The sequence below is a fragment of the Salmo salar genome, chromosome ssa13 (assembly GCF_905237065.1).
Source record: "Salmo salar chromosome ssa13, Ssal_v3.1, whole genome shotgun sequence".
NCBI lineage: Eukaryota > Metazoa > Chordata > Actinopteri > Salmoniformes > Salmonidae > Salmo > Salmo salar.
The window spans coordinates 48,901,480-48,926,381 of record NC_059454.1 but is presented as its reverse complement, the minus strand read 5'-3'; the positions used below and the strand labels follow the sequence as shown (position 1 = coordinate 48,926,381).

The following is a 24,902-nucleotide window of genomic DNA, read 5'->3' as shown; positions in this document are numbered from 1 at the left end:
CCACAAATGTGCATGTGTCTGCTCAAACGGTCAGAAACAGACTCCATGAGGGTGGTATGAGGGCCCGACGTCCACAGGTGGGGGTTGTGCTTACAGCCCAACACCGTGCAGGACGTTTGGCATTTGCCAGAGAACACCAAGATTGGCAAATTCGCCACTGGCGCCCTGTGCTCTTCACAGATGAAAGCAGGTTCACACTGAGCACGTGACAGACGTGACAGAGTCTGGAGACGCCGTGGAGAACGTTCTGCTGCCTGCAACATCCTCCAGCATGACCGGTTTGGCGGTGGGTCAGTCATGGTGTGGGGTGGCATTTCTTTGGGGGGCAGCACAGCCCTCCATGTGCTCACCAGAGGTACCCTGACTGCCATTAAGTACCAAGATGAGATCCTCAGACCCCTTGTGAGACCATATGCTGGTGCGGTTGGCCCTGGGTTCCTCCTAATGCAAGACAATGCTAGACCTCATGTGGCTGGAGTGTGTCAGCGGTTCCTGCAAGAGGAAGGCATTGATGCTATGGACTGGCCCGCCCGTTCCCCAGACCTGAATCCAATTGAGCACATCTGGGACATCATGTCTTGCTCCATCCACCAACGACACGTTGCACCACAGACTGTCCAGGAGTTGGCGGATGCTTTAGTCCAGGTCTAGGAGGAGATCCCTCAGGAGGCCATCCGCCACCTCATCAGGAGCATGCCCAGGCATTGTAGGGAGGTCATACAGGCACGTGGAGGCCACACACACTACTGAGCCTCATTTTGACTTGTTTTAAGGACATTACATCAAAGTTGGATCAGCCTGTAGTGTGGTTTTCCACTTTAATTTTGAGTGTGACTCCATATCCAGACCTCCATGGGTTGATAAATTGGATTTCCATTGATTATTTTTGTGTGATTTTGTTGTCAGCACATTCAACTATGTAAAGAAAAAAGTATTTAATAAGATTATTTCTTTCAATTCAGATCTAGGATGTGTTGTTTAAGTGTTCCCTTTATTTTTTTGAGCAGTGTATATAATATTTTTTAGATTTTTTTTTTCCTTCACATTTTCAAACAGTCCATTTATATTTTCCAATGGGGCGATACATTTGGGTGAGGTTGTTTTCTCACCTGAGGAGCCTTGTTTCACTGCCCCCCCAAAAAAGAAACCATCTAGTGTTCAGAGAAATAACAACACAATGTCAAATACAGGTAGACTAGTCAAATAATTAACATCCAATCACATTAACCATTACTCTCTCACGGGAATTCCCCTTACGGTCTGTATGTAGCCAAAAGTAGCTGCTGCTCATGTTGGTATCTGTACTGATGGCGCAAAAGCCATGACAGGAAGACATAGTGAAGTGGTAACGCTCGTGCAAGCAGTTGCTCCCGACGCCACTTGGGTACACTGCAGCATCCAGCGAGAGGCTCTTGCTGCCAAGGGAATGCCTGACAGCTTGAAATACGTTTTGGACACCACAGTGAAAATGGTTAACTTTGTTAAAGCAAGGCCCCTGAACACTTGTGTATTTCCCGCACTATGCAATGATATGGGCAGCAACCATGTAACGCTTTTACAACATACAGAAGTGCGCTGGTTATCAAGGGGCAAAGTATTGACACATATTTTGGAATTGAGAGACAAGCTGAAAGTTTTCTTTACTGACCATGATTTTCACTTGTCTGACCGCTTGCATGATGAAGAGTTTCTCACATGACTGGCCTATCTGGGTGATGTTTTTTCTCGCCTGAATGATCTGAATCTAGGATTAGAGGGACTCTCCGCAACTATATTCAATGTGCGGGACAAAATTGAGGCTATGATTAAGAAGTTGGAGCTCTTTTCTGTTGCATTAACAAGGACAACACACAGGTCTTTCCATCATTGTATGTTTTTTTTATGTGCAAATGAACTCAAGCTTACGGAGAATGTCAAATGTGATATAGTGAAGCACCTGAGTGAGTTTGGTGCGCAATTACGCATGTACTTTCCCGAAATGGATGACACAAGCAACTGGATTAGTTATCCCTTTCATGCCCTGTCTCCGGCCTCATCGAAATTGCAACAAGCAGTTCTGTGAAAATGTAATTTAATCACAAGCTCCTGCCTTGGCAAATCGCGCTGTTAAGACACTGAAGCCCTTTGCAACCACGTACATATGTGAGAGTAGATTCTCAGCCCCCACCAGCATGAAAACTAAATACAGGCACAGACTGTGTGGAAAATGATTTAAGACTGAGACGGTCTCCAAAACAACCCCACATTACAGAGTTATGTGCATCCTTTCAAGCACACCCTTCTCATTAACCTTTGGTAAGTTATTCACAATTTTCGATGAACAAATAAGGTTTTATATGTAAGATGGCTAAATAAAGAGCTAAATGATTGATTATTAGAATATTATTATTTGTGCCCTGGTCCTATAAGAGCTCTGTCACTTCCCACGAGCAGGGTTGTGACAAAAACTCACACTCATTCTTATGTTTAATAAATGTATCGTATAGTGTGTGTGTGGCAGGCTTACAACGATGGCAAAAAAACAACATTCGAGAGTGAGCTGACCCTGGTGCTAGAGGGGATATGCAGCTTGAGGTTGAATGTTTGAAGCGCTAGGGGACTATAAAAAGTTTGGGAACCACTGCCCTGGAGGAAATTGACACAGGCAGTTTGGGGTTCGGGACTGCATGGAATTAACCAGGGCCTCTGGGCCCATTCTCACTATTGACCAATGAAAGCCCAGGGAAGCCAAATCAATGGCAATCTATCTATCACTGGGATGTCTGTACTACTTTAGCCTAACATAGCAGGCGTAAAAGAAATGCCTGAGCGGAGTTCCCACAGGAACCTAGGTTAAAGATGGCTGTATTCCTGAATGCATCCGGTTGTTGGCAACTCTGCTAAGGGTGGTAGTACTTATACACCACACATAATGTTTATGGAGATGTTTATGATAATAATCATAATGGTATTATACATTAGTCAAACATGATTCATTCATAGGATGTTATTGACACCTGACAGTTGAGAATCTGGCATTGGAGGCTTCAGCCTTAGCCCAGGGTTGTGTAGGGCTAAACAGTGGCACTGCACAAGCTAAATAGGGATGCCATTACCTGGGCTATCTGTGGAAGAGCTGTCAAACTGAAACCAAAATTATGACCTGAATGACCGAAATCATGCCCTAAATGTGCGATATTTTGGTGCCGCTCTGTTTTACCCATTTTCCTCTTGAGGCATGTTTGGTGCTGTGCGAGAAGTGGTCTCGCCTCAGCACTAGTGTTTAACAATGTCTTCTGTACAAACCAAATGGATTCGGGTAGCTAACAATAGCTAACCATTTATTTTCTTCCGCACTAACACGGTGTAAAATAGGTGTCTGGTTCAGGGGATTTAAAAAAAAGAAATTGCTTGGCTCTGCCCTCTCCCCCTTCATCTCCCCTTCCCTCCCTCTCTCTGCCTCCCCCTCTCTCTGTCACTCTCTCTCTCCCTACCCCTCTCTCTTGCCACCTCCCTCTGTCCATGTCCCCTTCTCTCCCTTCCTCTCTCCCTTCCTTTCCCCTCTCCCTCTCCCTCTCTCCACTTTTCTCCCTCTCCCCCCTCTCTCCCCCATTTCGCTCTCCCTCTACCCTCTCCCCCCTCTTTCTCTCTCTCTCTCCACCCGTCTCCCCTCCCCCTCTCCCCAAAATCCCCTTCTCACTCTCTCCCCCTCTCACTCTCTACCCCCTCTCCTCTCACTCTCTCTCACTCTCCCCTTCTCTCTCTCCCTCTCTCTCCCCCTCTTCCTCCCTCTCCCTCCAAGTAAAACACAGGCTGCTGTGAAAGCCATATCCAATGCAGTATGTGTGAGCGCGACCTTGTGTGAGTAAATGGTAAATAAATGTTTATCTGCCTTGAGCTCCAGACTGAAATGAATAAATAAATTGATGCTTGACAACAAAACCTACTCGCACTCCAATGCAATACACACAGCCTCCCTCATTATCCCAGACATAATTTCTTAAATACACACACTCTCTCACTCTTACACTCGCACTCTTACTCTCACACTAACTTCACGCTTTCTGTGTTTTTCTCTCCAGTGGAGAAATGCATGAGCTCCATGCAGACAGGGACCCAGATGGTGAAGCTGCGCGGCGGCTCCAAGGGACTGGTGCGCTACTTCTACCTGGACCAACACAAGTCCTGCATCCGCTGGCGGCCTTCTCGCAAGAACGAGAAGGCCAAGAGTGAGTAGTTTTACTATTTTACTTCATGGCTGAATGATTGGCTGACCTGCTTAGACCTGGAATTAACAGGAGTTAAGTCTTTGTAGCCACACAATCTGTTTAATAGTAGAATGACAAAGCCAAGAGTGAGTCTCTTTTACTTTACGACTGACTGACTTGCCCTCATCCAGTGTCTCACGTTCTGTATCAACCTGGATGTAACAGGAATTACGGCCCAGGTTCAATCAGATCCAGCGTTAAGCCGGAGGGGGTGTGACTGCGTTAGAGCTGTCAAATCGGTGAGCGGCTGCTCGTGTGGTCATTGTCACAACGCCTAACCCATCCCACTCGCTTTAGAAGTTCAGAATGAGAAAGGCTATATAAAAATAATGACACTTGCGTTCAAAATCAATAAACAAAATAATAAGGATTTATATCGGCCTACTGTGACAGGGCTGCATGGGATTATTACTGATGCGACTCGGCACATCCAATGGAAATGTCCGTGATAGGTATAACGTCGGAAAGCTCCAATGCAGTTACAACTCTGACACACCTCCGACATCGCCTAAATAAAAATGATGAAACTGATATGCGGGTGTCGGTTATCGCGGGTTAAGGCTGAACTGATTGAATCTAGACTTAAGTATTTATAGCTCCACGGTTAGTTTCATAGTACATATTAGTACATATAACATGTTTGCATGAATGTCCCTTTAGTCTGTCTTACATCAACAATCAGCACTTCCATCTCTCCCACTAAGCTTATTACCATAGTCCCAAACAGCAGAGGAATCATTGAGGATTCACCTCAAAGTTGTTTGTGTAGAAACAAAATGGCCCCGTCTCACAGGAGGCACCAGGCTCAGTTTACTGCTGCTCGCTTCGTAGCCTCTAGCCCAGCTCCACCACCGCCATGGGAGTTAATAAGCTTCTTAAGTAGCCTCAATTATTCATCGGCTTTAATCTGCCAGACCAGCGTTGCTTGATTCAACACATTGAGCCAGGAAAGGCGGAACGCAGGGACCTCCAGAGAAACGACTGGAGCAGGAAAGGAAATTAGAATAAGAACCCCGGAATCTTCCATTATGTCACATGGGATCGGATTGGGAGATACCCTAATGAGCACAGTCTCAGGCTATGCGATGGAAAACAAAATCAGCATTTCTTATTGGACAAGTCTATTGTAAAGAACACGACCCTGCCTTGCCGGGGCAGTTTTAGTGGTGGGGAGTTGAGACAACTGGGTGAGAAAGGTAGAGGTTGTTTTCATGCAGTGACAACAATCATGTCAACACAAAACTAAAAGACACCAGGCCACATGACAGCACAGTGACCCTACAGAAGCATATATTTTTTTTTTTTGAAAGACGGTTCTTGAGAGGGCCACGATCACATTCCCGGCCCCAGATAACTGTACACTTCTGCATTATTTATGAACAGGCCTTATTCAGGGACCCTTTCATGCTTTTTCCCCCGTCTCCACCCGGGAGCACACAAGCATCATGCGTTGTTGTTATTCAGCGTGTCGGCTTCACCTTTGACATGTAGTCTTGTGTGTGTTGACAATCTCCAATCAAACTGGTTTCAGGTTTCCATTCAACTAGGAGGCTTCTGTGTGACCTGAGATGCATACTGTACCTGTGCGCATGCATGTGTATAGCATTTTTCTGTATTTTTTCTTTCAATTTGAAAATATGGAGTACTGTAGGTTTTTTAGATTGCATAAATCACTCCTCTCCTATAACGATGCTCTGTGTCTATTCTAGAATTAACACTGTCTGTGTTTTTTAACAGAAATGCATCCACAAGCATAATTTTATTAGTATTGTCATTGCCGTGGGTGTAGGTGGCAGGGAAGTCAGGCGCAGGAGAAACCAACTTGATGTAATTGGAGTAGTTTAATAAGATAAAAACAAACTCCAAAAACCAACGTACATAAAAATAACATGGGTAACATAACCCATCGCACACCTATACAAAATACACGAAACACAATGACACCAAACAATCTCCGACAATAACATGAGGGGAAACAGAGGGTTAAATACACAGCATGTAATGAAAGGGATTGGAACCAGGTGTGTAGGAAGACCAGACAAAACCAATGGAAAATGAAAAATGGATCAATGATGGCTAGAAGATCGGTGACGTCAACCGCCGAGCACCGCCCGGACAAGGAGGGGCATCAACTTCGGCAGAAGTCGTGACAAGTATATTAATAGATTCGTCAATTACCATTATCTAAGTGAGTTTCATCGAGAAACTTCCCTAGATAATTCCTTTGATACAGCAGTAGCAATACAAGGATATAACATCTACAGAAAAGACAGAAATGCTTATGTGTCACGCCCTGACCTGAGAGAGCCTTTTTATGTCTCTATTTAGGTTTGGTCAGGGTGTGATTTGGGTGGGCATTCTATGTCTGTATTTCTATGTTGGGGATTGCTTTGTTTCAGCAGGGTATGGCTCCCAATCAGGAACAGCTGTACATCGTTGTTGCTGATTGGGAGTCATACTTAGGCAGCATGTTTTTCCTTTGGGTTTTGTGGGTAGATGTTTTCTGTTTAGTGTGTTAGGATACCTGACAGGACTGTTTGGCTGTCGTCTGTGTTTCTTTGTGAAGTGCCTTTTTTTCATCTAAAATAAAAGATGAACAAATTCCATGCTGCACCTTGGTCTACTACTTCAGACAGCCGTTACATTATGATTGAAGTGTTGCGATATACAGTACCAGTCAATAGTTTGGACACACCTACTCATTCAAGGGTTTTTCTTTATTTTTTACATTTTAGAATAATAGTGAAGACATCAAAAGTATGATATAACACAAATGGAATCATGTAGTAACCAAAAAAGTGTTAAAAAGTGTTAAACACTTCAAGGTAGCCACCCTTTGCCTTGACAGCTTTGCACACTCATGGCATTCTCTCAACCAACTTCACCCGGAATGCTTTTCCAACAGACTTGAAGGAGTTCCCACATATTCTGAGCACTTGTTTGCTGCTTTTCCTTAACTCTGCGGTCCAACTCATTCCAAACCATCTCAATTGGGTTGAGATTGGGGGATTGTTGAGGCCAGATCATCTGATCCAGCACTCCATCACTCTCCTTCTTGGTCAAATAGCCCTTACACAGCCTGGAGGTGTGTTGGGTCATTGTCTTGTTGAAAAACAAATGATAGCCCCAATAAGCACAAACCAGATGGGATGGCGTATCGCTGCAGAATGCTGTGGTAGCCATTCTGGTTAAGTGCGCTGTCATGACGTTGGCCTCTTTTGGTACAGGGAGGACAGTTGACCCCTCCCTTTTGCACCCAATCCACCCTGTGTGTAAAGGGTCGTAAAAACTCTAAAATTCCAGCAGATTCTCTGGCCACATGGCCCATAGAGAGACACAGGAAATTCTTCCAACTTATAGAATTGGAGAGCCAAGCGACATTTTGTGTTCTGGAGAAGGTATGGAAGATTGGTGAAGAATCCAGCTACGAACTGATCCGCTTGGTACAATTTTGTGATACTCAGAAGAGACAATATAGCCATATTACCATAAAACTGTTTATATAATAGCATCATAATGGTTGTATAGAATGTATTAATAAGGATAAAGCTTTTGTAAGACATTGAGATGCTATGTACTAATGTAATGTGATAGAATTGTATTTCTGTAACCAAATCTAACTCAGTCATAGGCATGCCCCCAGGGACCCATACAGGACCAGGCGTCATTTGACAAGCCTGTTCTATGGGCACTATAAAACACCCCCGGATTTACATTTCTTCAGACCAGGCCTACACGCCGATGGCCAATAGGTTTTACCTTCCAATTCCTCTACTGAAAGTGAACCATACCACGTGGTTAACTTTTAGACTATTGATACCGACAGAATAAGAACAAGTCTTTGATATTAATTATTAGTCTGCAGCTAAGTAAATTATATAATTGAACGCGAAGACCAACGAAACAACCATTCGATGACGACATTAATGAATGTCGCTTTGAAAGATCCATTCTAACCGAGAGAGAGACTCTCCATCAGAACTACTCTCCAACAAGAATCAGAACGACACACTGAGCGTAAATATATATTGATTGCAATTGTTCCCGAATGAGTGAGCCTTCAATTGTCAATTGTTAATATTAATGAACTCTGTGTAACTGCCACAGCTGACCTTTTATGATCCATTGTTCAACAGGCCGACCTGCCTGTTTAGCCCACAAGGGCACATTCCTATACCAATCCTTTGGGACGATAATTACTGTTTGTATGTTTTTCTGTTAATTACTTAGTGTAGTAAATAAATGATTTTAAGACAATTGATGTATGGATGATTTTAGTAAAGACTGGGTTCGTGCAGATACAACAATTTACGACGTTTGGAATGAGACTGGACTAGAGGTAAAATACACCAATTAAACTAGAAGATAATCGGCCTATACTATAATAGAATATAATATTATAGTACAGGAAAGTTATATTAGGAAAATTATAGCTTTGTAATCTGAATATTCTCCTTGGTGCCCCGATCTCCTAGTTAATTACAATTAAACGATTAATCAGTTTAATCGCGTGATAATAATTACAGGGAGCTAATTGATAAACATATCTTCCGTTTAATGGTAACCCAAAGACACGACAGCGCCTTGAATTCTAAATAAATCACAGACAGTGCCAACAGCAAAGCACCCCATACACCATCACACCTCCTCCTCCATGCTTCACGGTGGGAACCACACATGCGCAGAGCTTCCCTTCACCTATTCTGCATCTCACAAGGACACAGCGGTTGGAACCAAAAATCTCAAATTTGGACTTATCAGACCAAAGGATGGATTTCCACCGGTCTAATGTGTTTCTTGGCCCAATCAAGTCTCTTTTTCTTGTTAGTGTCCTTTAGTTGTGGTTTCTTTGCAGCAATTTGACCATGAAGGCCAGATTCACACAGTCTCCTCTGAACAGTTGATGTTGAGATGTGTCTTTTACTTGAACTCTGTGAAGCATTTATTTGGGCTGCAATTTCTGACGCTGGTAAATCTAATTAACTTATCCTCTGCAGAAGAGGTAACTCTGTCTTCCTTTCCTGTGGCGGTCCTCATGAGAGCCAGTTTCATCATTAGCGCTTGATTATTTTTGCAACTGCACCTGAACATTTTTTCCAGATTGACTTACCTTCATGTCTTAAAGTAATGATGGACTGTCATTTCTCTTTGCTTATTTTAGCTGTTTTTGCCATAATTTGAACTTGGTGTTTTACCAAATAGGGCTATCTTCTGTATACCACCCCTACCTTGTCACAACACAACTGATTGGCTCAAACACATTAATAAATAAATAAATTTCACAAATTAACTTTTAACCTCTCTAGGATAGGTGGCACCAAATCGTCCCACCTACGTAACAGCCAGTGTAATCCCGTGGCGCGTTATTCAAAAACCTTAGAAATGCAAAAACTTCAATTTTTCAAACATATGACTATTTTACACCATTTTAAAGACAAGACTCTTGTTAATCTAACCACACTGTCCGATTTCAAAAAGGCTTTACAACGAAAGCAAAACATTAGATTATGTCAGCAGAGTACCCAGCCAGAAATAATCAGACACCCATTTTTCAAGCTAGCATATAATGTCACATAAACCCAAACCACAGCTAAATGCAGCACTAACCTTTGATGATCTTCATCAGATGACAACCCTAGGACATTATGTTATACAATACATGCATGTTTTGTTCAATCAAGTTCATATTTATATCAAAAACCAGCTTTTTACATTAGCATGTGACTAGCATGTGACTAGCATTCCCACCGAACACTGCCGGTGAATTTACTAAATTACTCACGATAAACGTTCACAAAAAGCATAATTATTTTAAGAATTATAGATACAGAACTCCTCTATGCACTCGATATGTCCGATATTAAAATAGCTTTTCGGTGAAAGCACATTTTGCAATATTCTCAGTAGATAGCCCAGCATCGCAGGGCTAGCTATTTAGACACCCAGCAAGTTTAGCACTCAGAAAAGTCACATTTACTATAAGAAAAATGTTATTACATTCTGTGCATTCTGTCTTTCTTCAGAATGCACTCCCAGGACTTCTACTTCAATAACAAATGTTGGTTTGGTTCAAAATAATCCATAGTTATATCCAAACAGCGCCGTTTTGTTTGTGCGTTCAAGACACTATCCGAAAGGGTAAATAAGGGTGACGAGCATGGCGCAATTCGTGACAAAAAAATTCTAAATATTCCATTACCGTACTTCGAAGCATGTCAACCGCTGTTTAAAATCCATTTTTATGCCATTTTTCTCGTAAAAAAGCGATAATATTCCGACCGGGAATCTGAATTTAGGTAAACAGAGGAAAGAAAATAAAGCATTCGGTCGACTCGGGCACGCGCCTAAGCCCACAGTACTTTGAGCGGCCACTTGCCAACCGCGATAATGTGTTTCAGCCAGAGCCTGCCTCGATATCCTTCAGCTTTTTCCCGGGCTCTGAGAGCCTATGGGAGCAGTAGGAAGTGTCACGTTATTGCAAAGATCCTAAGTCTTCAATAAGAAGAGCCCAGATGAAACACAACTTGTCAGACAGGCCACTTCCTGCATGGAATCTTCTCAGGTTTTGGCCTGCCATATGAGTTCTGTTATACTCACAGACACCATTCAAACAGTTTTAGAAACTTTAGTGTGTTTTCTATCCAAAGCCAATAATTATATGCATATTCTAGTTACTGGGCAGGAGTAGTAACCAGATTAAATCGGGTACGTTTTTTATCCAGCCGTGTCAATACTGCCCCCTAGCCCTAACAGGTTAACATGGCACACATGTTAACCTCTATGGGCTAGGTGGGACGCAAGCGTCCCACCCGTGATGCACTCCATCAACAGCAGGTGCATTTCAAGAGCGGCAAATTTGAATCCAAATAAATGTCAAAATTCTAATTTTTCAAACATACAACTATTTTACACCCTTTGAAAGATAAACATCTCCTTAATCTAACCACGTTTTACGATTTCAAAAAGGTTTTACGGCGAAAGCATAAATTTAGAGTATGTTAGGACAGTACATTTACAAGAGTTGTGTGTAATGTTTTGTCAATTCAAAGACAGGGTCACCAAAACCATAAAACCAGCTAAAATGATGCACTAACCTTTTACAATCTCCATCAGATGACACTCCTAGGACATTATGTTAGACAATGCATGCATTTTTAGTTCTATCAAGTTCATATTTATATCCAAAAACAGCGTTTTACTATAGTATTGATGTTGAGGAAATCGTTTCCCTCCAATAACCGGCAGTCAAGTCAGCACCACAAATTAAATAATTAAAATTAGAAAACATTGGTAAAATATTATATTGTCATTTAAAGAATTATAGATTTACATCTCTTGAACGCAATCAACTTGCCAGATTTAAAAATAACCTTACTGGGAAATCACACTTTGCAATAATCTGAGCACTGCGCCCAGAAAAATACGCGTTGCGATACAGACTAGCCGTCATGTTGGGGAGATCTAAAATCGAAAATACTATGTAAATAATCCATTACCTTTGATTCTCTTCATCAGATGTCACTTCCAGGTATCACAGGTCCATAACGAATGTAGTTTTGTTCAAAACAGCTCATCATTTATGTCCAAAAATCTCCGTCTTGTTAGCACATGATCTAAGCCCGCCGGACTTCACTTCATGAACGAGGGGAAAAAATATATTTACGTTCGTTCAAACATGTCAAACGTTGTATAGCATAAATCATTAGGGCCTTTTTTAACCAGAACATGAATAATATTCAAGGTGGATGAATGCATTCTCTTTTATAACGTATTGGAACGAGGGTACCCAACATGAACTCGCGCGCCAGGTGTCTAATGGGCCATCATCGTTCCATGGCTCTTGTTCGGTCAGATCTCCCTCCAGAAGACTCAAAACACTTTGTAAAGGCTGGTGACATCTAGTGGAAGCAATAGGAAGTGCCAAAATATTCCTCAGCCCCTGTGTTTTTCAATGGCATAGGTTTAAAGGTAATACAACACATCAGGTATCCACTTCCTGTCAGAAAATGTCTCAGGGTTTTGCCTGCCAAATGAGTTCTGTTATACTCACAGACACCATTCAAACAGTTTTAGAAACTTTAGGCTGTTTTCTATCCATATATAATAAGTATATGCATATTCTAGTTACTGGGTAGGATTAGTAACCAGATTAAATCGGGTACATTTTTTTATCCAGCCGTGCAAATACTGCCCCCTAGCCCTAACAGGTTAACCTGTCTGGGCGCGTCCCACCCTAGTCAACAGCCAGTGGAATCGCGTGGCGCGAAATACAAATACCTCAAAAATGCTATAACTTCAATTTCTCAAACATATGACTATTTTACACCATTTTAAAGATACACTTCTCCTTGATGTAACCACATTGTCCGATTTCAAAAAGGCTTTACAGCGAAAGCAAAACATTAGATTATGTCAGGAGAGTACCCTGCCAAAAATAATCACACAGCCATTTTCAAAGCAAGCATATATGTCACAAAAACCAAAACCACAGCTAAATGCAGCACTAACCTTTGATGACCTTCATCAGATGACACTCCTAGGACATTATGTTATACAATACATGCATGTTTTGTTCAATCAAGTTAATATTTATATCAAAAAACAGCTTTTTACATTAGCATGTGATTTCAGAACTAGCATACCCACCGCAAACTTCCAGTGAATTTACTAAATTACTCATGATAAACGTTCATAAAATACATAACAATTATTTTAATAATTATAGATACAGAAGTCCTTAATGCAATCGCGGTGTCAGATTTTAAAAATAGCTTTTCGGCAAAAGCACATTTTGCAATATTCTGAGTTCATAGCCCGGCCATCACGGCTAGCTAATTTGACACCCACCAAGTTTGGCCCTCACCAAACTCAGATTTACTATAAAAAAATTGGATTACCTTTGCTGTTCTTCGTCAGAATGCACTCCCAGGACTTCTACTTCAACAACAAATGTTGTTTTGGTTCCAAATAATCCATAGTTATATCCAAATACCGCCGTTTTGTTCGTGCGTTCAGGTAACTATCCGAAGGGCCCAGGCTGACCACTCACAAACAGAGCTGCTGTACTTCGCCAAGAGACCACAGACACCCCATTACACTTTCTGGCGCCTTCTCAGAGCCAATGGAAGCCTTAGAAAATGTCACGTTACAGCAGAGATGCTGTATTTTTGATAGAGATGCAATAGAAGGAGAACAAATTGTCAGACAGGGCACTTCCTGTATGGAATCTTCTCAGGTTTTGACCTGCCATATGAGTTCTGTTATACTCACAGACACCATTCAAACAGTTTTAGAAACTTTAGAGTGTTTTCTATCCAAATCTACTAATTATATGCATATTCTCGTTTCTGGGCAAGAGTAGTAACCAGTTTAAATCGGGTACGTTTTTTCTATCCGGCCGTGCAAATACTGCCCCCTAGCCCCAACAGGTTAATGGAAATGTATTCCAGGTGACTACCTCATGAAGCTGGTTGAGAGAATCCCAACAGTGTGCAAAGCTGTCATCATGGCAAAGCGTGGCTACCTTGAAGAATCTATAATAAAAAATAGATTTTGATTTTGTTTAAATGTTTAACACTTTTTTGGTTACTACATGATTCCAAATTTGTTATTTCATAGTTTTGATGTCTTCACTATTATTCTATAATGTAGAAAATAGTACAAATCAAGAAAAACCCTTGAATGATTATGTGTGTCCAAACTTTTGACTGGTTCTGTATGTTCAGAGCCATATTCCTGTAAAGCATAGAGAGGATCTCATGTCAAATGATGATGAAGTTTTGTGTTTGCAAGTTCACCTGCCTCATCTAAAGCCTGCTATAGGCCACCAAGTGCTAACAGTCAGTATTTGGATATTATGTGTGCAATGCTTGATGGTGTGTGTGATGTTAACAGAGAGGTCAATTTTTTGGGTGACCTGAACATTGGCTGGTTAGCAACTAGCTGTCCTCTCAAGAGGAACCTTCTAACTGACCCAGGTTATCACTCAACCAGCTAGAGTGCATACCAATAGTATTGGATCTGTGATACCCGCTTTTGATCATATCGTCACTAATGCTACAGAGCTTTGCTCCAAAGCAATATCAATTCCCATTGGCTGTAGTGACCATAACATTGTAGCAATAGCAAGGAAAGTCAAAGGTTGGGCCTAAAGTAATTTATAAGAGAATATACAAAATGTTTTCTCAGGACTCTTTTGTTGAAGATGTAAAACATTTATGTTGGTCTGATGTGTATGAGGAAGTGAATCAAGGTGCAGCACTGGAAGTATTTGTTAAGAAATTAACTGTGAGAACTGTTAAAGCCCTTTTGGACTGATGATGAATTAAAAAATTGTATGGTTCAAAGAAATTATGCAAAACTGTGACAAACAAGTCAGGCTGCTCAGCTGATTGGTTGGCACACTGTAAATTGAGAAATGTTTTGACTAAACTTAAGAAAAAGAAGAAACTATATTATCAAACCAAGATAAATGACATAAAACACAGTGGGAAAATACTTTTGAGTACCTTAAATTATATCATGGGCAGAAGACCCAATTCACCTCCATCGTTCATTGAAAATGATGGGTAATTTATAATAAAACCTTTCGATATTCAATGACTATTTCACTAGTAGTGGAAAAACTAGGAAGTGAAATGACAACATTGAACAGTGAATCAGTGAAACATTTGAATTTGGTCAAGTTAGGATGGTAGCAGACTGTATCCCCCCCCGCTACATATTTAACCAAAGCCTAAAGGAGTGTGGGTGTCCACTGGCATGGAAGGAAGCCAAAGTAATTTCACACCCTAAAAATCGTAAAACACCCTTTGCTGGCTCTAACAGCCGCCCAATCCGTTTGCTGCCTACTCTTAGTAAACTGATGGAGAGAATTGACTAAATACAATTCTATTTTTCAGAGAACACGTTAACTGCTGACTCAGATGACAGATGATTGGTTAAAATAAATTGATAAAAGATGATAGTTGGGGCTGTATTGTTTTATTTCATTGCAATGATGTGATGTTATTGATCATACATTGTTATTGAAGAAGCTCACTCCCTTCCATCTCCAAGTACTCAAGCAAACAGCAAAATGACCTTTAAAAAATGATTAAACGTCATCTCATGGAACAGCAGGGACTGTGACGGGACACACACACACACTCTTAACACACACATATTTTTGTATTATTATTATATATACTGCTCAAAAAAATAAAGGGAACACTAAAATAACACATCCTAGATCTGAATTAATGAAATAATCTTGTTAAATACTTTTTTCTTTACAAAGTTGAATGTGCTGACAACAAAATCACACAAAAATAATCAATGGAAATCCAATTTATCAACCCATGGAGGTCTGGATTTGGAGTCACACTCAAAATTAAAGTGGAAAACCACACTACAGGCTGATCCAACTTTGATGTAATGTCCTTAAAACAAGTCAAAATGAGGCTCAGTAGTGTGTGTCGCCTTCACATGCCTATATGACCTCCCTTCAACGCCTGGGCATGCTCCTGATGAGGTGGCGGATGGTCTCCTGAGGGATCTCCTCCCAGACCTGGACTAAAGCATCCGCCAACTCCTGGACAGTCTGTGGTGCAACGTGACATTGGTGGATGGAGCGAGACATGATGTCCCAGATGTGCTCAATTGGATTCAGGTCTGGGGAACGGGTGGGCCAGTCCATAGCATCAATGCCTTCCTCTTGCAGGAACTGCTGACACACTCCAGCCACATGAGGTCTAGCATTGTCTTGCATTAGGAGGAACCCAGGGCCAACCGCACCAGCATATGGTCTCACAAGGGGTCTGAGGATCTCATCTCGGTACCTAATGGCAGTCAGGCCACCTCTGGCAAGCACATGGAGGGCTGTGCGGCCCCCCCAAAGAAATGCCACCCCACACCATGACTGACCCACCGCCAAACCGGTCATGCTGGAGGATGTTGCAGGCAGCAGAACGTTCTCCACGGCGTCTCCAGACTGTCACGTCTGTCACATGTGCTCAGTGTGAACCTGCTTTCATCTGTGAAGAGCACAAGGCGCCAGTGGTGAATTTGCCAATCTTGGTGTTCTCTGGCAAATGCCAAACGTCCTGCACGGTGTTGGGCTGTAAGCACAACCCCCACCTGTGGACGTCGGGCCCTCATACCACCCTCATGGAGTCTGTTTCTGACCGTTTGAGCAGACACATGCACATTTGTGGCCTGCTGGAGGTCATTTTGCAGGGCTCTGGCAGTGCTCCTCCTGCTCCTCCTTGCACAAAGGCGGAGGTAGCGGTCCTGATGCTGGGTTGTTGCCCTCCTACGGCCTCCTCCACATCTCCTGATGTACTGGCCTGTCTCCTGGTAGCGCCTCCATGCTCTGGACACTACGCTGACAGACACAGCAAACCTTCTTGCCACAGCTTGCATTGATGTGCCATCCTGGATGAGCTGCACTACCTGAGCCACTTGTGGGGGTTGTAGACTCCGTCTCATGCTACCACTAGAGTGAAAGCACCGCCAGCATTCAAAAGTGACCAAAACATCAGCCAGGAAGCATAGGAACTGAGAAGTGGTCTGTGGTCCCCACCTGCAGAACCACTCCTTTATTGGGGGTGTCTTGATAATTGCCTATAATTTCCACCTGTTGTCTATTCCATGTGCACAACAGCATGTGAAATGTATTGTCAATCAGTGTTTCTTCCTAAGTGGACAGTTTGATTTCACAGAAGTGTGATTGACTTGGAGTTACATTGTGTTGTTTAAGTGTTCCCTTTATTTTTTTGAGCAGTATATATATTTTTTGTATTGTTTGTATATCGTTGTGTTTTTTAAATTTGTGCGATTGTCCTTGTCTGTTATGTTTTGTGTTTTTTTGTGGACTCCAGGATGAATAGGCTGCAAACGCTAATCTGGATCCAAATAAATAAATAAACCATCAAGACATATTGGCTGGACCTCCTCCAAGCATTACTCAAAGGCACAAAGGCTTTTGAACTAACTGTATGGGAATGGATTGTTTTGCTCAGGTTGGATGGCCTCTAGGTCAGCAAGTTAGTATTTTCAAGGGAATTATGCATGTTCAACAGCTCCACGACCCAAGGGGCTGGCATATAAAATAATAACATGGAGAGAGCTCAACCTCAAAACCAGCCAGAATATATTTTATTAGCTCCCAAAATAGGTGATCATCCCTAAAGATTACTTAGTCAATCTTCCCGAAAACAGGCCAACGTGATAGCATACACTTCTCACCTTTTCTGTCTCAGAACATTGAGTGGGCTTGAGGTAAACTCAAAATGGCCACCACATACAGTTGAAGTCAGAAGTTTACATACACTTAGGTTGGAGTCATTAAAACTAATTTTTCAACCACTCCACAAATGTCTTGTTAACAAACTATAGTTTTGAAAAGTCGGTTAGGACATCTATTTTGTGCATGACACAAGTAATTTTTCCAACAATTGTTTACAGACTGATTATTTCATTTATAATTCACTGTATCACAATTCCAGTGGGTCAGAAGTTTACATATAATAAGTTGACTGTGCCTTTAAACAGCTTTGAAAATTCCAGAAAATGATGTCATGGCTTTAGAAGCTTCTGATAGGCTAATTGACATCATTTGCGTCAATTGGAGGTGTACCTGTGGATGTATTTCAAGGCCTACCTTCAAACTCAGTACATCTTTGCTTGACATCATGGGAAAATCAAAAGAAATCAGCCAAGACCTCAGAAAAAAAGTGTAGACCTCCACAAGTCTGGTTCATCCTTGGGAGCAATTTCCAAATGCCTGAAGGTACCACGTTCATCTGTACAAACAATAGTACGCAAGTATAAACACCATGGGACCACGCAGCCGTCATACCGCTCAGGAAGGAGACGCGTTCTGTCTCCTAGAGATTAATGTACTTTGGTGCAAAAAGTGCAAATCAATCTCAGAACAACAGCAAAGGACCTTGTGAAGATGCTGGAGGAAACACGTACAGAAGTATCTATATCCACAGTAAAACGAGTCCTATATCAACATAACCTGACAGGCCACTCAGCAAGGAAGAAGCCACTGCTCCAAAACCACCATAAAAAAGCCAGACTACGGTTTGCAACTGCACATGGGGACAAAGATCGTACTTTTTGGAGAAATGTCCTCTGGTCTGATGAAACAAAAATAGAACTGTTTGGTCATAATGACCATCGTTATGTTTGGAGGAAACATGGGAGGCTTGCAAGCCGAAGAACACCATCCCAACCGTGAAGCACGGGGGTGGCAGCATCATGTTGTGGGGGTGCTTTGCTGCAGGAGCGACCGGTGCACTTCACAAAATAGATGGCATCATGAGGAAGGACAATTATGTGGATATATTGAAGCAACATCTCAAGACATCAGTCAGTAAGTTAAAGCTTGGTCGCAAATGGGTCTCCCAAATGGACATTGACCCCAAGCATACTTCCAAAGTTGTGGCAAAATTAAGGACAACAAGGTCAAGGTTCTGGAGTGGCCATCACAGAGCCCTGACCTCAATCCTATAGAAAATTTGTGGGCAGAACTGAAAAAGCGTGTGCGAGCAAAAACGTTTCACCCAAGTTAAACAATTTAAAGGCAGCGCTACCAAATACTAATTACATTTACATTTACATTTACGTCATTTAGCAGCCGCTCTTATCCAGAGCGACTTACAAATTGGTGCATTCACCTTAAGATATCCAGTGGAACAACCACATCTATATCTTTTATTTTTTTGAGGGGGGTTTTAGAAGGATTACTATATCCTATCCCAGGTATTCCTTAAAGAGGTGGGTTTCAGGTGTCTACGGAAGGTGGTGATTGACTTCGCTGTCCTGGCGTCGTGAGGGAGCTTGTTCCACCATTGGAGTGCCAGAGCAGCGAACAGTTTTGACTGGGCTGAGCGGGAACTGTGCTTCCGCAGAGGTAGGGGGGCCAGCAGGCCAGAGGTGGATGAACGCAGTGCCCTTGTTTGGGTGTAGGGCCTGATCAGAGCCTGAAGGTACGGAGGTGCCGTTCCCCTCACAGCTCCGTAGGCAAGCACCATGGTCTTGTAGCAGATGCGAGCTTCAACTGGAAGCCAGTGGAGTGTGCGGAGGAGCGGGGTGACGTGAGAGAACTTGGGAAGGTAGAACACCAGACGGGCTGCGGCGTTCTGGATGAGTTGTAGGGGTTTAATGGCACAGGCAGGGAGCCCCGCCAACAGTGAGTTGCAGTAATCCAGACGGGAGATGACAAGTGCCTGGATTAGGACCTGCACCGCTTCCTGTGTAAGGCAGGGTCGTACTCTGCGAATGTTGTATAGCATGAACCTACAGGATCGGGTCACCGCCTTGATGTTAGCGGAGAACGACAGGGTGTTGTCCAGGGTCACGCCGAGGCTCTTAGCACTCTGGGAGGAGGACACAATGGAGTTGTCCACCGTGATGGCGAGATCATGGAAAGGGCAGTCCTTCCCCGGGAGGTAGAGCAGCTCCGTCTTGCCGAGGTTCAGCTTGAGGTGGTGATCCATCATCCACACTGATATGTCTGCCAGACATGCAGAGATGCGATTCGCCACCTGGTTATCAGAAGGGGGAAAGGAGAAGATTAATTGTGTGTCGTCTGCGTAGCAATGATAGGAGAGACCATGTGAGGATATGACAGAGCCAAGTGACTTGGTGTATAGCGAGAATAGGAGAGGGCCTAGAACTGAGCCCTGGGGGACACCAGTGGTGAGAGCACGTGGTGCGGAGACGGATTCTCGCCACGCCACCTGGTAGGAGCGACCTGTCAGGTAGGACGCAATCCAAGAGTGAGCTGCGCCGGAGATACTCTACTCGGAGAGGGTGGAGAGGATGATCTGATGGTTCACAGTATCAAAGGCAGCAGATAGGTCTAGAAGGATGAGGGCAGAGGAGAGAGAGTTAGCTTTAGCAGTGCGGAGAGCCTCCGTGACACAGAGAAGAGCAGTCTCAGTTGAATGACCAGCCTTGAAACCTGACTGATTTGGATCGAGAAGGTCATTCTGAGAGAGATAGCAGGAGAGCTGGCCAAGGACGGCACGTTCAAGAGTTTTGGAGAGAAAAGAAAGAAGGGATACTGGTCTGTAGTTGTTGATATCGGAGGGATCGAGTGTTGGTTTTTTGAGAAGGGGTGCAACTCTCGCTCTCTTGAAGACGGAAGGGACGTAGCCAGCGGTCAAGGATGAGTTGATGAGCGAGGTGTATGTAAACTTCTGACCCACTGGGAATGTGAAGAAAGAAATAAAAGCTAAAATAAATCATTCTCTCTACTATTATTCTGACATTTCACATTCTTAAAATAAAGTGGTGATCCTAACTGACCTAAAACGGAATATTTACTAGGATTAAATGTCAGGAATTATGAAAAACGGAGTTTAAATGTATTGGGCTAAGGTGTATGTAAACTTCTGACTTCAACTGTAGGTACCAATATTAAATCCTTTTGGGAAAAACATGTTAAATGTTGTTGAACATCAAGGCAATTTCTTCCTGTAAAATATAATTACCATGCCATAAGTGTTTCCTCTTAATAACGTAGCTCTCCGGGCACAGCATTCAAATTCGTAGCGTTTTTTGTTATTGTATTTTGTCTGTATCATATTGCCTAAGCCTCATAATTCAGACTTCTAAGTAATAAACTCAATATAATATGAATATGAGGGTTATAAATGGATTTGCTTCATCGAGTGACTTTTCCTGATTTTTCCTCTAATAAGTGTTAATGGTCTACATCGGAAGTGCCTCAGGTTTCCCTTGAATAGTTCCTCTTTTAACATGTGGATTTTTCACACTACTGAGCTGGGCTAAATGAAATGGGCCTGGTTATGCATTTTTTAGGCGCTGAAATGGACAATTTGAAAGGGAAGTAACTAAGCCAAAACAGTATGGTTCAGGTTGGCATGATGGTTTGAAAAGGGTCATGTAAGGCCCAAATTCAACGTCAACAGTCAGCTTTTCATTGTTTCACCTGAGTTTTTCAGCGTGATGGTGAACTAACCTTTATTTCCTATCTCTCTCCCTTTTTCTCTCCCTCCCTCCCGCCCTCGCTCTGTCCAGTCTCCATCGACTCCATCCGAGAGGTGTGCGAGGGAAAGCAATCTGAGATCTTCCAGCGCTACTCTGAGGGCAGCTTCGACCCCAACTGCTGTTTCAGCCTGTATTATGGCGAGCGCTTGGAGTCCCTGGATCTGGTGTCCAGCACAGGCGAGGAGGCGCGCACCTGGATCACCGGCCTCAAGTACCTGGTGGCGGGCATCAGCGACGAGGACAGCCTGGCCAAGAGGCAACGCACCCGTGATCAATATCCTTACCGGGGCAATGGGCATGTTAGGCTATCTCTGGGCATGGGTAACTGGACAGCCGGGTCATATTCATTAGTGCACACTAGCAAAATATTTTGCAGCGGAAAATTAGCATTTGTAATTGGACAGGTTTAGCTAGTCCCTCCCGGTTTCAATCTGTTTTCTTCCGTTGCCTAATAAATAGGACCCACAGGTCAATGACATTTCTATTCAGTCAGTGCAGGTCAGGAGAATAATTGAAATACCATTTTTGGTGAGGACTTTTCAATACTTGAATTGGTTAAGATGATTCTGAGTGTGGATAATTAATAATGATGCTAGCTCAAATGCACACACACTAAAGTTCCTTCTCTCCCCATATGCAGACTGACACACACACAGTCTTCCGTGCTGGCATGTCAGCAAGGCTGATGTGCTGATAAAAGAAGGGCAGGTGAAGGCTGCCGGAGGCACCTATCACATCGTCTCGATCAGAGACGCACACAGATGGTTTGCGCTAAATTTAGACTCGGCTGCGGAGAGTGAGAGCTGTGTGAGAGATCAAAAGGGTTTGCCTTGTTTCAGAATGGTTTGGGCTCTGAACCGCAATTCACCTTCTCTAAATATTCTGAACCACCCTAGCTGTAAACCTTTTGTTGCAGATGATACTTGATTAATTGATTAATCAATCAATAAATCAATCAATCAATCGATGTGAACATCTGTGGATAGTTAATAGAACACCAAGACTGCATTTAAACGGGCAAGTACCCGTGTCTGTACGTGCCCGTGTCTGTGTGGGTGTCCGTGTCTGTGTGGGTGCCCGTGTCTGTGTGGGTGTCCGTGTTTGTGTGGGTGTCCGTGTTTGTGCTTACATGTGTGTTATCCATCCTCAACACCTGGTTGACTGGTACGTGGCTGAAGCAGACATTTGCGGAGGCGGATAAGAATGGCGATGGCAGCCTGAGCATCAGTGAGGTCCTGCAGCTCCTCCATAAACTTAACGTCAACCTACCCCGCCAGAAAGTCAAGCAGATGTTCAAGGTACACTACAGTCATATTTTTATGTTAATAATAATGTAGCTTTAATAGCACTTTGAATTACAAAGATAATCTCAAAATGAGAGGGAGAGAAGGAGTGTTATCAGTGACAGCAGGGCTGCTTAGTGGCCTTTTTTACCAATGTGTGTGTTTCTCATTGGTTTGTTGTGGTAGGGACGCACTACTCTCTAAATAATGAGCAGTCAAACAATCTTACAGACAAGTCTGTCAATGGAGTTGGTCCCAAATGGCACCCTATTTAATCTATACATCTTTGCTAGGTAAAGCCCCGCCTTATCTCAGCTCACTGGTCACCATAGCAATGCCCACCCGTAGCACGCGCTCTAGCAGGTATATTCCAATGGTCATACCCAAAGCCAACACTTCCTTTGACCGCCTTTCCTTCCAGTTCTCTGCTGCCAATGACTGGAACGAATTGCAAAAATCTCTGAACCTGGAGTCTTTTTCTCCCTCTCTAACTTTAACCATCAGCTGATTGAGCAGCTTACCGATCACTGTACCTGTACACAGCCAATATGTAAATAGCCCACCCTCACCCCTATATCATCCCCATATTATTACTTTCCCTCTTGCTCTTTTGCATCCCAGTATCTCTACTTGCACATCTATCACTCCAGTATTAATGCTAAATTAATTATTTTCGCCTCTACGGCCTATTTATTGCCTACCTCCCTACTCTTCTACATTTGCACACACTGTACATAGATTTTTCTATTTTTCTTTTCATTTGTGTTACTGACTGTACGTTTGTTTATGTGTAACTCTGTGGTGTTGTTTTTGCCGCACTGCTTTGCTTTATCTTGGCCAGGTCGCAGTTGTAAATGAGAACTTGTTCTCAACTGGACTACCTGGTTAAATAAAGGTGAAATTATATCTATTTTTTAATATAGTGCACTACATTTGACCAGAGCCCTAAGCACGACATGGGGAATAGGGTGCCAATCAGGATGCGGACAATGTCAACATATTTAAACAATTTTATTTATTTAACCTTTAACCTATTTAACTAGGCAAGTCAGTTAAGAACAAATTCTGATTTACAATGACGGCCTACCTCGGCCAAACCCGGATGACGCGGGGCCAACTGTGCGCCGCCCCGATCAAAGCAATTGATACTACACACGTAGTATCAATCAAAGCAGTTGATACTACGTGTATGTATTTTAGTAAATACTTCCTTAACACTTTTTTTTTCTTCTGAAAACTGCATTGTTGGTTAAGGGCTTGTAAGTAAGCGTTTCACTGTAAGGTCTACACCTGTTGTATTTGGCGCATGTGACAAATACAATTTGACTTGATTTTGTGGCTATTTTGAAACAGTAAGTACAAAACCAGAGATGCACTTTCATTTCTGAGAGATGACGGCCCCTTTGTTTCCAATATGCTTAATTGAAACCATAAAGCCTAAGCAAACGACAATTACCTTTGATTGCTTAGATATCTCGACTCAGTTTGTGTGTGAATGCACATCCTATTGTCCCTGTATGGTTTAGAAATGACGAGGCAGCTTTTTCATGGTAAATAGAAAGGGCTGTGGCTTTCACGTCTTGATTATTTCACAACTTTAAATTGAGTTCATTCAACAACTTCAGTCAAGAACTTGACCTTTTCCAAACCCATTTCGAATTACTCACTCAGTGGTAATGGGGATGTGTCATCATGATGGTTGTGACATTTCGGACAGATTTGTCACAGGAAACTGTATTACAGGAAAGGCAATTGTGTCGTTCCATTTGATTTCAATCACTTTTTTAATTTATTTTATTCTTTTTTTTTACCCCTTTTTCTCCCCAATTTTGTGGTATTCATATGATAGTTACAGTATTGTCCCATTGCTGCAACCCCCGTACGGACTCGGGAGAGGCTAAGGTCAAGAGCTGTAGGTCCTCCGAGACATGATCCAGCCAAGCCGCACTGCTTCTTGACACAATGCCCACTTAACCCGGAAGCCAGCCATTTCCTCAGGCCAGGTGTTGGAGGAAACACCGTACACCTGGCGACCATGTCAGCGTCCATAGGAGTCGCTAGAGCGCGATGGGACAAGGACGTTCCGGTGCTGTGCCAATTGTTCACCGCCCCGTGGGTTTCCCGGTCGCGGCCGGCTGCGGATCTCTAGTGGCACATCTAGCACTGCGATGCAGTGCCTTAGACCACTGCGCCACTCGGGAGGCCCTTCAATCACTTTTTAACCACACCCCTTTTGATTTGAGCAAAACTGACCATACATATTTGGTCCTGAATGCCCAATTTTTGGAGTATTTTACCCCCCTTTTCTCCCCAATTTCGATCTTGTCTCATCGCTGCAACTCTTCAACGGGCACGGGAGAGGCGA

At 42.9% G+C, this 24,902-nt stretch overlaps 1 protein-coding gene across 11 annotated transcripts in view; it reads left to right on the top strand.

Annotated features, from left to right (window-relative positions):
• The window catches only part of plch2a (phospholipase C, eta 2a), a 183,928-nt gene that overhangs the window by 100,161 nt on the left and 58,865 nt on the right, over positions 1–24,902 (top strand). For all 11 annotated transcript variants that reach the window (XM_045693355.1, XM_045693353.1, XM_045693350.1 and 8 more), the window contains 3 exons: positions 4,062–4,208; positions 21,285–21,528; positions 22,423–22,552. In XM_045693355.1, the coding sequence (XP_045549311.1) occupies positions 4,062–4,208; positions 21,285–21,528; positions 22,423–22,552 (521 nt within the window). The remainder of the gene's footprint in view (positions 1–4,061; positions 4,209–21,284; positions 21,529–22,422; positions 22,553–24,902) is intronic.